The following is a 14109-nucleotide window of genomic DNA, read 5'->3' on the forward strand; positions in this document are numbered from 1 at the left end:
TTCTCTCTAATATTTTGAAGTTCACGTCTAACATTTACGTCCATGTTCCACTTTTAATTATTTGGAGTGTTAACAGGGATTTCTCTATTATACTTACGTCTGCCTTCTATGGGCCTGGAATGGATGCTTTGGCTGGTGCAATGATCATACCAATCTAAGACCAGGCTGCCCCGAGCACGGAGCCCGTCAGGGCAGCCAGCGCTCCCGGCCCTTACGGTTTCTGTTTGGAGGCTTTGCGCTGCTCTCTCGCACTTCTTTCCAGACGGTTGAGAACGGAAGTCACCCACGGTGCTGGTGGAGGCAAAGCTCTCACCCCTTCCAGCTGACCGTGCTTTGGTGCCCGTTCCCCAGCCTCCCTGCCCCACCCTCCCCCGCCTCTCCCACCCTCCGGTGGTCACTGTTCTACACGCAGATGGACAGGTGTTAGCTTCCTCGTGTGAGACAGAACATGTGACACCTGCCTGCCTCCATCTGGCTTACTTCCCTTAACATAACGTCTTCCAGTTCCACCCAATTGGCTGCCAACGACAAGATTCTGTTTTTAAGGGCAGAACAATAGTCCCTGGTGTACATATCGCACATTGTTTTTATGCATCCAGCCATTGACAGAGACCTTGGCTGGTCCCGTACCTGGGCTATTGTGGAGTGTGCTGCAGTGAGACGGGAGTGCCAGTGACCCTCTGTCTGCTGATTCCAGTGCCTTTAGATGCGTACTCAGAGTGGGACAGCTGCGTCATATGGTGTGTCTGGTTTCAGGCTTTTTTTTTTTTTACAGGCAGAGTTAGATAGTGAGAGAAAGGTCTTCCTTTCATTGGTTCACTCCCCAGATGGCCGCTACAGCCGGCACGCTGCGCTGATCCGAAGCCAGGAGCCAGGTGCTTCCTCCTGCTCTCCCATGCGGGTGCAGGGGCCCAAGCACTTGGGCCATCCTCCTCTGCCTTCCCAGGCCACAGCAGAGAGCTGGCCTGGAAGAGGAGCAACCGGGACAGAACTGGCACCCCGACCGGGACTAGAACCCAGGGTGCCAGAGCCGCAGGCGGAGGATTAGCCTAGTGAGCCGCGGCGCCGGCCGGTTTCAGGTTTTTTAAGGCACTTCCATACTGTTCTCCACAGTGGCTATACCAATTTACATTCCCACCAATAGTATGTAAGAGTGCTCATTAGAATCAATCTTTTTTTTTTTTTTTTTTTTTTTTTTTTTTTTGACAGGCAGAGTGGACAGTGAGAGAGAGAGACAGAGAGAAAGGTCTTCCTTCCATTGGTTCACCCTCCAATGGCCGCTGCGGCCGGCGCACCACGCTGATCCGATGGCAAGAGCCAGGTGCTTATCCTGGTTTCCCATGGGGTGCAGGGCCCAAGCACTTGGGCCATCCTCCACTGCACTCCCTGGCCACAGCAGAGAGCTGGCCTGGAAGAGGGGCAACCAGGACAGAATTGGTGCCCCGACTGGGACTAGAACCTGGTGTGCCAGCGCCGCAAGGCAGAGGATTAGCCTGTTGAGCCGCGGCGCCGGCCAGAATCAATCTTTTTAAAGGTCTGTTTTTATGTATTTGAAAGGCAGAGTGATAGGGAGGGGGAGAAACAGAGAGGAGGGGGGAGACACAGAGAGAGAGAGAGAGAGAGAGAGAGAGAGGTCTTCCATCCCCAGTTCATTCCCCAAATGGCCACAATGGCCAGGGCTGAGCCAGACTGAAGCCAGGAGCATGGAACTCATCTGGGTGTCCTCCATGTAGGGCACAGGCCCAGCTCTGGAGCCGTTTTCGACTACCCAGGCGCATTAGCAGGGAGCTGGGTGAGAAGAGGAGCCGCCAGGACTTGGTCCGGTGCTCTGATGTGGGATGCCAGTGCTGCTGGACCCTGGGATCAGTGATCAAATATGGATCGGATGATATCCCCCTAAGAGGTTGTAGCCCGGCAGTGAAAACTGAAGGTCAGTGTCAGACCTCCGTGGGCATAATCAGCCGGCTATTTCAGGAGGAAGGAAGAATTATTTTGAATGAAGTGACCAGGTAACAGAATGAAAAAAATATTTTGCTTCAATTTCCTGGATGCTTTATCAAATTCTCGCTCATTTTGAGCTGTGGGTGTCTAAGCAGCAAGGATACCTTAGAAAGCACAAAAAATAAAATTCCAATGCTTATGCACAAAAGAGCTCCAGCTCGCGCCAGTTGTACCTTCTGACAACCATGCTGGTGGCCAGCCCTGCCATTTTCACGTGGCACGTTGGACCCAGGGTCAGCAGTCCACGGCCTGTGGTCCCTGTGTGACCAGCTGCCCATTTTTGTGAAGTGGTAGTGGAATACACCCACTGCTGTTCATGGACTCTGGGCCTCACCTGCTCTCCCAATGCAAAGGCAGCGTGGACCGCTTGAGACAGCCTGGGCGACCCAGCAAGTGTAAGGTATTCGGCACCTGGCCATTTACAGACAGTGGTGTTGGCCTTGCTCGTGGCTGCTGAACACTGAGACAGCTGTGGGGAAAGGACCAGAGCATAAAACATGCACTGCCTTCACCCACATCATTTGTAACGTCTCTCAGGACAGGACAATGCTTTCTTCGGAAGCTGCAATTCCTAGCACCCAACCCTAAGCTTTGTCCTCAAACCTGCCCTCGCATCTTACGTTCCTGGAGCACCGAGTTCCGAAGCAAATGTATGTGGTGTTTGCTAACAGACACCCAAAACGTTCAGAAAAACCTTTCTATAAATGTGCATGCTATTAATCTTTAACTTTAAAAGATGCACAATAAGCAATCTCTACTCTTCATGGTTCCAAGAACTTAGCATTTTGTGACTCAGAAAAAGCTAGCAATGCTCGTTCCAGATCTCCTGTCGACATCAAGCAGAACAGCGGTGAGAACGTAGCCAAGTGTGGGCCCTCCCAGGGGAGTTTAAAACGGCACATTGTCTTCTTGTCCCAGAACACGACGCTGCTTTGGTGGAGGGTAGGGTATGGGGCTGTGCCGGTCACTGGGTTATTCCAGGTCAGCTCCACACTGCTCTGTAGTCTACAGGCCCCATTTCTGCATTGCCAGCTGGCTTCCGGATGGTTCTGCCCACAGAAGCAACAGGGGGACACGAGGAAGCAAGAAGAGGGGGAAGGGGCTTGCTGCCATGTGCTGATTCTTCTAATTTGTTTGATTCTTCCATTTGCTTATCTGTTATCTATCTGCTTCTTTGTTTGCAAGGCAGAGTGACAGCAAGAGAAGGAGACAGAGAGAAAGTAGAGAGAGAATAAGAGCAGAGAGAGAGAGAAGAGAGATCTTCCGTCCATTGGTTCACTCCCGAAATGTGTGCAACAGCTGGGGATGGGCCAGACAGAAGCCAGGAGCCGGGAACTCCATTGGGATCGCCCATGTGGCTGGTGGGAATCCAAGTATTTGGGCCATCATCTGCTGTCTCCCAGGATGCACGTTAGTAGGGAGTTGGAGGGGATGCAAAGCCGGGTCTTGAACCAGGCATGCCAGTCCGGGGTAAGGGCAGCCCAAGGTGCAGCTCCCTCCACTGCGCTGTAATGCCAGTCCCTCCTTGTCTCTTGCAGCAATGCCCCCTGATGGCCCTTTGTCTGCTCTGGTGGGGATAGCTGGCCCCAGTCCCCAGCCTCATACGCTCTCAGAGCAGCCATCTGGTCCCCCTGCTCTGAGCCCTTCCTGCCAGGGCCTGGTCCTCCGAGTTCCCTTTGCTACCCGGACCTCAGAGGGTTGCCCTCTCGGCATGTCACCTGTCACTGCCTTTATGATTCTCACTTCGCCAGTACTGGTTCAGCCTATTTTTTTCTTCTTAATTTTTTTTAATTGTATTTATTTGCAAAAGAAAGAGAGCATGAGACCTACAGCCGGCTGGTTCAATTCCCAATGCCCACAACAGCCAGGGCTGGGCCAGGCTGAAACTAGGAGCCTGGAATTCAACCTGGGTCTCCCACACTGGGGGCACTGACTTCATTATTTGAGCTGTCACCTGCTATCTCCCAGGGTCTGGTCTACGTTAGCAGGAAGCTGGAATTTGGAACTGGGACTCAAACCCAGGCACTCTAATATGAGATGCGGGCCTCCCAACAGGCACTGTAGCTGCTAGGCCAAATGCCTGTCCCAGAGTATTTTTCTTCCCTAAACTTCTCATGAAGTTACTGGGTAGCCCCCAAAACCTGTATTCAGAATGAGTGCATGCTTCAAAGGGAGTTTCTCAAGGAAGAAGACTTGAATACTCGAGTTACGGCTGGGGAGTAGTGATGCGTGTGTATTTTTTTAGGATAAACTTCTCTTTTAATATGTTTTCAACATTTAATTCTTTTTTTCAAAGATTTATTTATTTATTTGAAAGGCAGAGTTACAGAGAGAGAGAGAGGGAGAGAGAGAGAGGTCTTCCATCTGCTGATTCACTCCCTAAATGACTGCATTGGCTGGAGCTGGGCTGATCTGAAGCCAGGAGCCAGGAGCCAGGAGCCAGGAGCTTCCTCCAGGTCTCCCATGTGGGTGCAGGGGCCCAAGGACTTGGGCCATCTTTTACTGCTTTCCCAGGCCATAGCAGAGAGCTGGATCGGAAGAGGGGCAGCTGGGACTAGAACCGGCGCCCATATGGGATGCTGGCACTGCAGGCGGAGGCTTAGCCCACTACGCCACAGCGCCGGCCCCTGCATGTTGTGCTTCCAACCTTTTAAATGCTCTACCAAAGTTGTAGAATTTACTAGTTTTATATATATATATATATATATATATATACACACACACATATACCCTCTTAAAAATTCTTAAATGTTTTCTGCTTTTTCATGCAAGACCAGGGAGGACAAAATCCGTTAGTTGTGCTGCAACTGCCAGCACATGTTAAGTAACAACTTGGAGAGTCACATGGCTGAGCACCAGAAGGTCCTGCAGCCATGTGGAAAGCAGTACTTGGACAGAGTCCTGGTGTAGCACAAAATCCTGCAGGGGCAGACACGGTGCTGCTGGAACAGTGCCCCCTGGACCCCGTGGTGCTGCCTCCGGTGCTTGGGGAGGAGTGGGATATGGCATAGTAGGGGTAGGTCATTGCTCTCCCATTCCAGGTGCCCAAGGTCTGGAAGACATGGATCCCAAGCACCTAAAGACTCAGCTGTAAGGGGCTGGCGCTGTGGCTCGGCGGGTTAATGCCATATGGGATGCCGGTTCAAGACCTGGCTGCTCCACTTCCCATCCAGCTCTCTGCTGTGGCCTGGGAAAGCAGTGGAAGATGACCCAAGGCCTTGGGCCCCTGCACCCATGTGGGAGACCCAGGGGAAGCTCCTGGCTCCTGGCTTCGATCAGCGCAGCTCTAGCTGTTGTGGTCAACTGGGGAATGAACCAGTGGACGGAAGACCTCTCTCTCTGTCTCTCTCTGCCTCTCCTTCTCTCTCTGTATAACTCTTTCAAATAAATAAATAAATCTTAAAAAAAAAAAAAAGAAGAAGACCCAGCTGTGGCTGGACCTGTGGGTGCATCATATGGTCTTGGGAAGCTTCAGTTTCATCTTAGCCGTTTGCTTGGGCTCACGCAGCTAGCTTCCTAGTGGTTTGTTGTATTCTGTGGGCATTCCTTTCCTTTAGGTAAGTTAAGCTCTTAAGTCCATAGAACCCCCTCTATTCGTTCATCAACATCTCCGGGTGCTGGCTATGCAGCATAAACCAACAAGAATCATTCTCCTTTTGGAGTTTACCTGGGAGAGGAGTATCGTGAAGAGAACTCAAGTTGGGGCTGGCCCTGTGGTGCAGAGGGTTAAGCCACCATCTGCCTCTCTGCATCCCATGAGAGCTGATTCCAGTACCCACTGATCCAGTTCCCATCCAGCTCCCTCCTAACGCGCCTGGGAAGGCAGCAGAGGATGGCCCAAGCGCTTGGGCCCCTGCACCCATGTGGGAGACCAGGAGGAAGTTCTCACCTCCCAGACAAAGCCTTCTCTGGGCCCGCCCCGCCCATCGACCCGCCCATCGCCCCGCCCCAGACCCGCCCTCCTAGCCACCCTGCCCACCGCCCGCCTTAGCCCAACCCCGCCCCGGCCCCGCCCACCTCTCTGCCCCGCCCACCGCCCCGCCCCAGACCCGCCCATCGCCCGTCCTCCTCGCCGCCCCGCCCCCAGCCCAGAGCGCCCGCTGCGCGTGGCGCGGTCCGCGGGGTCCGCGCAGTCCCGCCGGCCCACGACGCGGGGAGGATGGCGCTCGCGGAGTTGCGCTTGGTGCTGTTGCTCTTGGCCGGGGCCCTGACAGGTAGCGCTCCCCGAGGGCCGGGCGAGCGGCCACCCGCGCCGGGGCGCCTCCGGGGGAAGCGTCCGGCCGGCGCCACCCCGGCTCCGGGCGGCTTCGGCCACCGGCCCCGCGCGCCCGTTAGTGGCGGTTCCCCGCCGTGGGCGCTGCCCTGAGGGCCCGGCGGCGCCCCTTGGTTGGTGGCCGGCTGGGCCAGCCGCTGCTTCAGCGTGTCCCCCCGCCTGCTCGTGGTGTCTTCGCGCAGGGTGGCTGTGCCCAGGCCCGCGCGTTGGGTTTGTAGAGCCCGCGGGGGACGTCCGGGGCCTGGCAGTGTCCCTGAGAAGGGCTGGAGTCTGGCCGGAGCCCGGGCGTGGGCCCCCCGACTTCCCCCCGGCTGCCGGGTCGGTTCTCCACAGGTCGGGTGGGGACGGGAGCGGCCGTGCGCCCTGCGCCCCGTGGACAGCAGCCCGTGTGGGGGCGCTGGCTGGGGACGAGCGGGGGATGTGGCTGGAACCTAGCAGCCGGCTCCCACCCCGTTCTGTAACCTGCCTCTGTTTTCCTCTTTCAGCCTCTGCGGACTCTCAGTTCGGGCAGCCTTCAGAGTACAGGACAGTAAGTGGGCAACCACTCGCGTTTTCCTCGCGGACCCCGGGAGACGCGAACCGCTTTGCTTGGGGGCTGGTGTTAGGGTCTGATCTGCCCTTTTACAAACTGTCTTCTGCTTTAGAAAGCCAATGCTCGCTGTCCCATCTCCCTCCCCCCCTTCCTTTCCACAAATGCGTTTACTGAATTCTTTCAAAGATTTATTTATTTGAAGGGTAGTTACAGGCACCGCCCCCTACCCCCCACCCCCAGAGAGAGAGAGAGAGAGAGAGAGAGAGAGAGAGCTTTCTTCCACTGGCTCATTCCCCAGATGGCCACAATGACCCAGGCTGAGCCATGCCAAAGCTAGGGGCCTGGAACTCCATCTGGGCCTCCCATATGGGTGACGGGGCCCCAAGTACTTGGTCCCTCTTCTACTGCTTTCCCAGGCGCAGTAGCAGGAGGTTGGCCCGTGGTGGAGCCGCAGGGACTCAAACCCTCACCCATATGGGATGCTGGTGTCGCAGGCAGGGGCAGCCGGCTAACCCTTTCTGTACAGATAGAAGTGTAACTTTTCCTTGAAAGTAGTTCAGTCTTTGCTGGCCTCGGAGCTGTGCTTGCTTTTTTGTCTTCTCTAGTAATTCAAGAAGTCCACGGCTGGAGAGTCGTGCTTTATCACAGTCAATCTGTGGGTGTCAATGGCTCAGCGCTCCCAGGAGAACAAGCCAAGGCTGTTTCCTGAGAGCTTGCAGAGCAAGGGAGCAGCCTGGTATGGGAGAAGGACAGGCCATGGGGCTTTCCTTGTCAGGCAGCCTCCGGTTGGCCTTACGGTGGAGTCAAGGACAAAAGCTGGGGAGCGCCGTGGGTTCAGGAAGTCCTGGCCTTCTGGTGCTGATTGCTCTCTGGCTTCCTGGCCTGTTGCTGTCGGGAACCACCTGGCTACCTCGCAGGCCACCTGGCTACCTCGCAGGCCGACTTGGGCTGGTTTTGCTATGCTGCGGGTTAGTTTCCCGGGCAGGTGGCTACAGTTCTTTTTCTATGAGGAGTCTTTCAAGAATGTTATGGGAAAGGTATATTATGAACAAGCTGTGCATGGAGTTCAAAAAAGTTTGCACCGAAGTTAGCTTATTTGCTTTTTTAAAGATGTATTTATTTGAAAGGCAGAGAGGCAGAGGGAAAGGGAAAAACAGAGATCTTCTTACTCCTCAAATGACCACACTCTGGGCTGCTCTGGGCCAGGCTGAAGCCAGCAGCCAGGAACTCCACGTGGGTCCTGGGTGTGGGTGGCAGGGGCCCAAGGACTTGGACCATCTTCCACTGCCTGCCGCAAGCATTAACAGGAACCTGGATTGAAGTGGAGTACCGGGACTTGAACCTGCACTCTGATGTGGGATGGTGGCATGGTAGGCAGTGGCTTAACTTGATGAGCCACAGTGCCAGCCCCAAGCCTGTCTTTTAATCGCATTGTCTGTGACCTTCTCCAAGTCCCCTTGGAGGATCTGGTTGTTACCTGTCTGCACATTCAGTCCCTGTTCTCATGGGGACCTTGTCAGATAGCTGTTACTGGGTTAACATCAGTGGGTTAAGCCACTGCAGGTGTTTGGGCGGTAGTTGACCTCTTCCAGGAAGGCTTCCTGCCCTGCGTCCTTCCTCCAGAGCACACAGACATGCACTTGCTCTGTGCTGCTGTTGAATATGCCATCACCATGGCACCCGTGTGCCCCGCCCTGTTCCACATGCTCTCTGTGTTCCATCTTTGCTAGTACTGTGAGGAGGTGGGCATTATTACCCCTTGGCGAGGGTCACTCGGGTATTACAGAACCAAACTTCCAGTCCAGGCGGTCTGACTGCGGGTCCTGTGCTTCTCACTACCCCTGCCCGGCACTGAATTGTGATTCCTCATTTACCTGTCTCCCAGCAAGGAAGCCACGCTCCAGGGGTCAGATATGATGGCCCGCAGGGCCCAGCTCTCAGCTCCCTGGGGGTGCCCAGTAGTGCTCTTGGGCCACGTGACTCAGTTACCTTGGGTCTGGTTTCCTTCCAGAAAAAGAATCCCCCTGCCTTTGTCTTGGGGTGAGGTGAGTGTGGAGCCCACGGTGTGCGAAGTGTAAGGACACGGTCCCACTCAGGAGGCAGGGCAGGTGCTCAGGGCCTGCCCTGTTTAGAAGGATTATTAAAAGGGTGACTCACCAGAGAGCTCCTTGGTTTTTCCTGCCCATTTCCATTGCTACTGCCCAAGTTGCAGCCCCCATTACCTCTGGCCTAGGTTTGCTTAGAAACCCCCAGCTTGGCCTGCACCGCGGCTCACTAGGCTAATCCTCCGCCTGCGGCGCCGGCACCCCAGGTTCTAGTCCTGGTTGGGGTGCTGGATTCTGTCCCGGTTGCCCCTCTTCCAGTCCAGCTCTCTGTTGTGACCCGGGAAGGCAGTGGAGGATGGCCCAGATCCTTGGGCCCTGCACCTGCATGGGAGACCAGGAGGAAGCACCTGGTTCCTGGTTTCAGATCAGCGCAGCGCGCCAGTCGCAGCGTGCCGGCTATGGCTGCCATTTGGGGGGGTGAACCAATGGCAAAGGAAGACCTTTCTCTCTGTCTCTCTCACTGTCTAACTTTGTCAAAAAATTTTTTTAAAATTATATATATATATAAAGAAACGCCCAGTTGGTCTTCCCAACCCTCTTGCTATGGCAGCTGGAACTCCGACCTGAGCCTAGCATGTCCTTGTGCAAACCCTGCCGGACTTCCCGTTGCCCTCAGAGCGAGTGTGCCCCAAATGCAGACTGCCCTTCTACCTGGCCCCTCTGCTGCCTTCTCTCAGCTTGTGCCCCCCCCTGCGCACCCCAGTGTCGCGCTGTTTCCATCCCTGGCTCTCTGAAGTGAGCCTTCCATTTCCGACACTGTTCCTTGTCTTTGCGGCTGAATGTTAAGCTCAGTTTGTTTTTTTAAAGATTTATTTATTTACTTAAGAGGCTTAGTTAGAGAGAGACAGAAAGAGAGACTTCCATGGTTCACTCCCCAGATGGCTGCAATGGCCGGAGCTGCGCTGATCTGAAGCCAGGAGCCTCTTCTGGGTCTCCCACATGGGTGCAGGGGCCCAAGCACTTGGACCATCTTCCACTGCTTTCCCAGGCCATAGCAGAGAGCTGGATCGGAAGTGGAGCAGCTGGGACTTGAACCGGTACCCATATGGGATGCTGGCACCGCAGGCAGATACTTAACCCAGTATGCCACTGCACTGGCCTCTGTTCTCTTAATTTTATTTTTGGATTATTTCTTGCTAGTGTGCAGAATAAAGTTGATTTTTGTACATTGATTTTTGTATCCTATAACTTTGTGAACTTGGTTGTTCTATGTTTTTTGGTGGGTATTCCTTAGGACTTTCTACATATAAGATTGGTATCTTTGAATACAGTTTTACTTCATTTTCAGTCTTTGATTTTATTTATTTTCTTTGCCCAATTGTCCTGGTGAGAAGCTTCAGTACAGTGTTGAATACAGGAGGTGAGAGTGGATGTTTTTGACTTGTTTCTGGTTGTAGGGAAAAGCATGTAGTCTTTTACCATTAAGTAAAATACTTCCTGTGGTTTTTTTTTTTTCTTTAAAATAGTGCCTTTCATCAGGTTGAGCAAGTTCCCTTCTATTCCTAGTTTGTTTAGTGCTATTAAAGATTCATTTGTTTTTATTAAAAGACAGGCAGATCATCCATGCACTGGCTCATTCTTCAGATGCCTCCAACAGCCAGGGCTGGGCCAGGTCAAAGCTGGGAGCCCAGAACTCAATCCAGGTCTCCCACGTGGCTGGCAGGGGCCCAAGTACTTGAGCCATCATCTGCTGCTTCCCGGGGTGCGCATTCGCAGGAAGCTGGATCGGAAGTGAGAGTCTAGACTTTGGCACTTTTGGTACAGGACGTGGGCATCCTAACGGGCCACAATGCCCACCCCGCCACAAACTTTTCTGAAGTGTTTGTGTCTCAGAAACAGAGCAGGTCGTCTATTAAGCTTTGGTTGAAGTGGGACTCTGTGCCCCATGGTCTGATTACCATACCAGTTCTAGTCCTGGCCCTGCTGGTGACAAGCGGCTAGTGATGGGCTGCCCCAGAATGTGAGAGGTGCTGAGTTTGTGAAACCCTGCTCTAAAGAAACCAAGGTGGAGCTCATAGACGATAGATTATGGATATGATCTTAGCTGTGGTAGCACACAGAACTCATGATTAGCGAAGCATTCAAAGAAACCTGGACTTTTGCATTGGAAAAATCTCTCTCTCTCTCTCTCTCTCTTTTTTTTTTTTTTTTGCAGAAAATAGGAATATTTTTGTGGAATATCTCTAAGAATTCAAAGGACACTCTAGACTTTACTCCCCCTCAGCTATTTTGTAATGAGTGTGTCGCAGTTCATTCTCTGTCTTCTGTCTCCCTTCCTCTTGTAGCCGAACTGCGCTCAGTATAAGTTACCGGGCTGCCCCAGGGACTTCAACCCCGTGTGTGGAAGCGACATGTCCACTTACCCCAACGAATGCACCCTGTGCATGAAAATCAGGTAACGGGGCTTTGTGGCCGTGACAGCCACGGCAGCTGCAGCTCTGCTTCTTTTCTTGGGTTTAGATTCCTTAGGAGGCTGTGACTTTTTTTTTTTTTAAGACTTTTTTTTTTTTTAAGATTTATTTATTTGAAAGAGTTACAGAGAGAGGTAGAGACACAGAGAGAGGTCTTCCATCCACTGGATCACTCCCCAGATGGCTGCAATGGCCAGAGCTGTGCTGATCTGAAGCCGGGAGCTTCTTCCAGGTCTCCCATGTGGGTGCAGGACCCAAGGACTTGGGCCATCTTCCACTGCTGTCCCAGGCCACAGCAGAGAGCTGGATCAGAGGAGGAGCAGCTGGGACTCGAACCGGCGCCCATGGCTGTGCCTTCTCTTACACTTAAGCCTCAGATGTGACATGAGTAGTTCTAGTTCTGACTGACATTTACAAAGCTGCAGATCCTCGGTGCGTTTTCCAGGTCCCTGTTGGAGGATGAGGAAGGCGCTCAGGCAGCTGCTGACCAGCTCAGCCAGCGGGGGTACCTCCGACCTTAGGGGTGCAGGGAGGAGCTAAGCTCTGCAGAGCATTCAGTATTTGCATGCAGGTGGCCTGCCCACGCCGTCCTGCCAGTCTGGAAGCTGCAGCCCCGAGTGACAGGTGTGCGCTACCTGCCTCCCTTCAGGTAACACACACACACCTCCCAGGGGCCATGGGTCCGCCTCCAGGGGCGTGGCTTTGTATAGCAGGGGTCCATTCTCCACCGCGGGCTTTACCCAGACACCTCGGCCATCTCTGAGTGAGTCTTTGGGGTGCGAGCCCTAGGTGAGGGCAAAAGGGGTAGAAGGGGGACTTTCACTCTGGGAGAAGTCTAGTATGTAGTGATGGGTCTTTTAAAAATGAAAAAAAAATTATTTGAAAGGCAGAGACAGAGATGTTACATCTGCTGGTTCAGTTCCCAAATGCCAGCAACAGCTGGTGCTGGAGCAGGCTGAAGCTCGGGGCTAGGAACTCCTCCAGGTCTCTTACGTGGGTGGGAGGAGTTACGCCGCACCTGCCACCTCCCAGAGTGTGTGTTAGTGGGCAGCAGGGCCGGGACTCGAGCCCAGGGATTACCATTTGGGATGCCTGCCCCATTGCCCGCCCTGGCATGAGTTTTTTAAAAGAATTATTTAAGTTAATTAATTTGAAATGCAGAGAGGATGGGGGAGAGACAGAGCGATCTTCCACCTGCTGGTTCTGTCCCCAAGTGCCTTCAACAACTAGGGCTGGGCCAGGCCAAAGCCAAGGGTCTATTTTTTTTTTTTTTAATATTTTATTTATCTATTTGAAAGGCAGAGTTACAGAGAGGCAGAGGCAGAGAGCAAGAAGAGGAGAGGAGGGGGAGGGGAGGGGAGGGTAGGAGAGAGAGGAGAAGGAGAGAAAGGGAGAGGGGGAGAGAGAGAAGGGGAGAGGAGGTCTTCCATCCACTGGTTCACTCCCCAAATGGCCACAACAGCCGGAGGTGGGCTAATCTGAAGCCAGGAATCAGGAGCTTCTTCCGGTTCTCCCCAGTGGCAGGGGCCCAGGGACACGGGTCATCTTCTGCTTTCCCAGGCCATAGCAGAGAGCTGGAAGGGAAGCAGCGGAGCGGCTGGGACTTGAACCGGTGCCCATGTGGGATGCCAGCACTGCAGGCGGTGGCTTCACCGGTTATGCCACAGCACTGGCCCCAGCCGAGAGTCTAGAACTCCACCTGGGTCTCCCGTGTGGACGGCAAGGGCCCAGGCACCTGACCCATCATCTTCTGTCTCTCAGAATCCATTAGCAAGGAGCTGGATCCGAAGTGGAGCAGCAGGGTCTTGAACCGGCATTCCATATGGATGCCAGTGTCGCAAGCTGCAGGTGAACCTGTGCACCCCGATGCCAGCCCCCAGCATGGTGGGTAGTGATTGTGCTTTTATGGTTGTTCCATTTGCAGGGAGGACGGCCATGATATCAAAATCATCCGAAGTGAACCGTGCTGAGGGCTGTGTCCAGAAGAGAAGGGGGAGGCACCACCTTCCCTGCCCGCCAGATGGACTTCAATCCCCCACCTCCCCTTTGAGATTGTTAACCCACGTGTTCTGAGAGGAGACGTGGGCGAGAGCCATGTGTAGTGATGGAGAATTAAAAAAAGATCCTTTGCCCCTGTAGTTGAACTTATTACCTAGGTGACCCGTGCATTGCTTTCTTTCCTTGTAATAAAGTCACCATCGAATTCAGTGACTGCTGTTCTCTGTTGAAAATGCCATGCCCACTGTAGGCGAGGCAGAATTTTATCTCCATTCTTTCAGGGTGGAATGAGTGATAGGAGAACTGGATGGCTGTGATCAACAGAAGAAAGGACACACGTTTATCTAATACAAGTTATGTGTGGCTTGGGTCTTCCGGAAGAAATGGAGACCCCGGGCCCCAGAGCTGAATCCCTGTGTACGGAGTGAGAGCGGGGTGAACGCTGACGCTGATACAGGTGAAGGAGTGGGCAGAGAGGCGGATGGGAGGAGGAGGCTCAGGCTGGCAGATCTGCTGCTGCAGCCTCCCGTGGTCTCAGCGTCCAGTCTGGGATGGTAGCAATGGACCCTCACCTCTGGCGTGTGTGTGTGTGTGTGTGTGTGGTGGCGGGGGGACTGCTCTCCTGTGGGGCTTTCACCTGTTCCCCAGAAACAAGGAGGCTCAGAGAGATCGTGCCCTGTTGTCATCCACGTGCCCCTAGCCCCGAACAGCCATGGTGGCTGAGCATCTGTCTGGGGGTGGCCTGGCCTCCCTCCGTCTCCTCCCACTCTGGTCTCCAGCAAGGGTGGG

The 14109-nt window shown here is 53.9% G+C and overlaps 1 protein-coding gene across 1 annotated transcript; it reads left to right on the plus strand.

The window, feature by feature from the left end:
• The first annotated feature begins 6078 nt into the window (after positions 1-6078).
• SPINK2 (serine peptidase inhibitor Kazal type 2) lies at positions 6079-13513 on the plus strand. The gene is made up of 4 exons (XM_062199289.1): positions 6079-6215; positions 6760-6803; positions 11197-11306; positions 13247-13513. Exons 1-4 carry the CDS (start codon positions 6161-6163, stop codon positions 13290-13292), a joined length of 255 nt encoding a protein of 84 aa, XP_062055273.1. The 5' UTR covers positions 6079-6160; the 3' UTR covers positions 13293-13513.
• The last annotated feature ends 596 nt before the right edge of the window (positions 13514-14109 follow it).

The sequence above is a fragment of the Lepus europaeus genome, chromosome 8 (genome assembly GCF_033115175.1).
Source record: "Lepus europaeus isolate LE1 chromosome 8, mLepTim1.pri, whole genome shotgun sequence".
Taxonomy (NCBI): domain Eukaryota; kingdom Metazoa; phylum Chordata; class Mammalia; order Lagomorpha; family Leporidae; genus Lepus; species Lepus europaeus.

Bases quoted from the DNA above. Each gene is read 5' to 3' on its own strand.
- SPINK2 (XM_062199289.1), top strand. From the start codon at position 6,161: ATGGCGCTCGCGGAGTTGCGCTTGGTGCTGTTGCTCTTGGCCGGGGCC. The intron at 6,216-6,759 runs GTAGCGCTCCCC...TTCCTCTTTCAG, and splicing joins CTTGGCCGGGGCCCTGACAG to CCTCTGCGGACTCTCAGTTC. The intron at 11,307-13,246 runs GTAACGGGGCTT...TTCCATTTGCAG, and splicing joins ACCCTGTGCATGAAAATCAG to GGAGGACGGCCATGATATCA.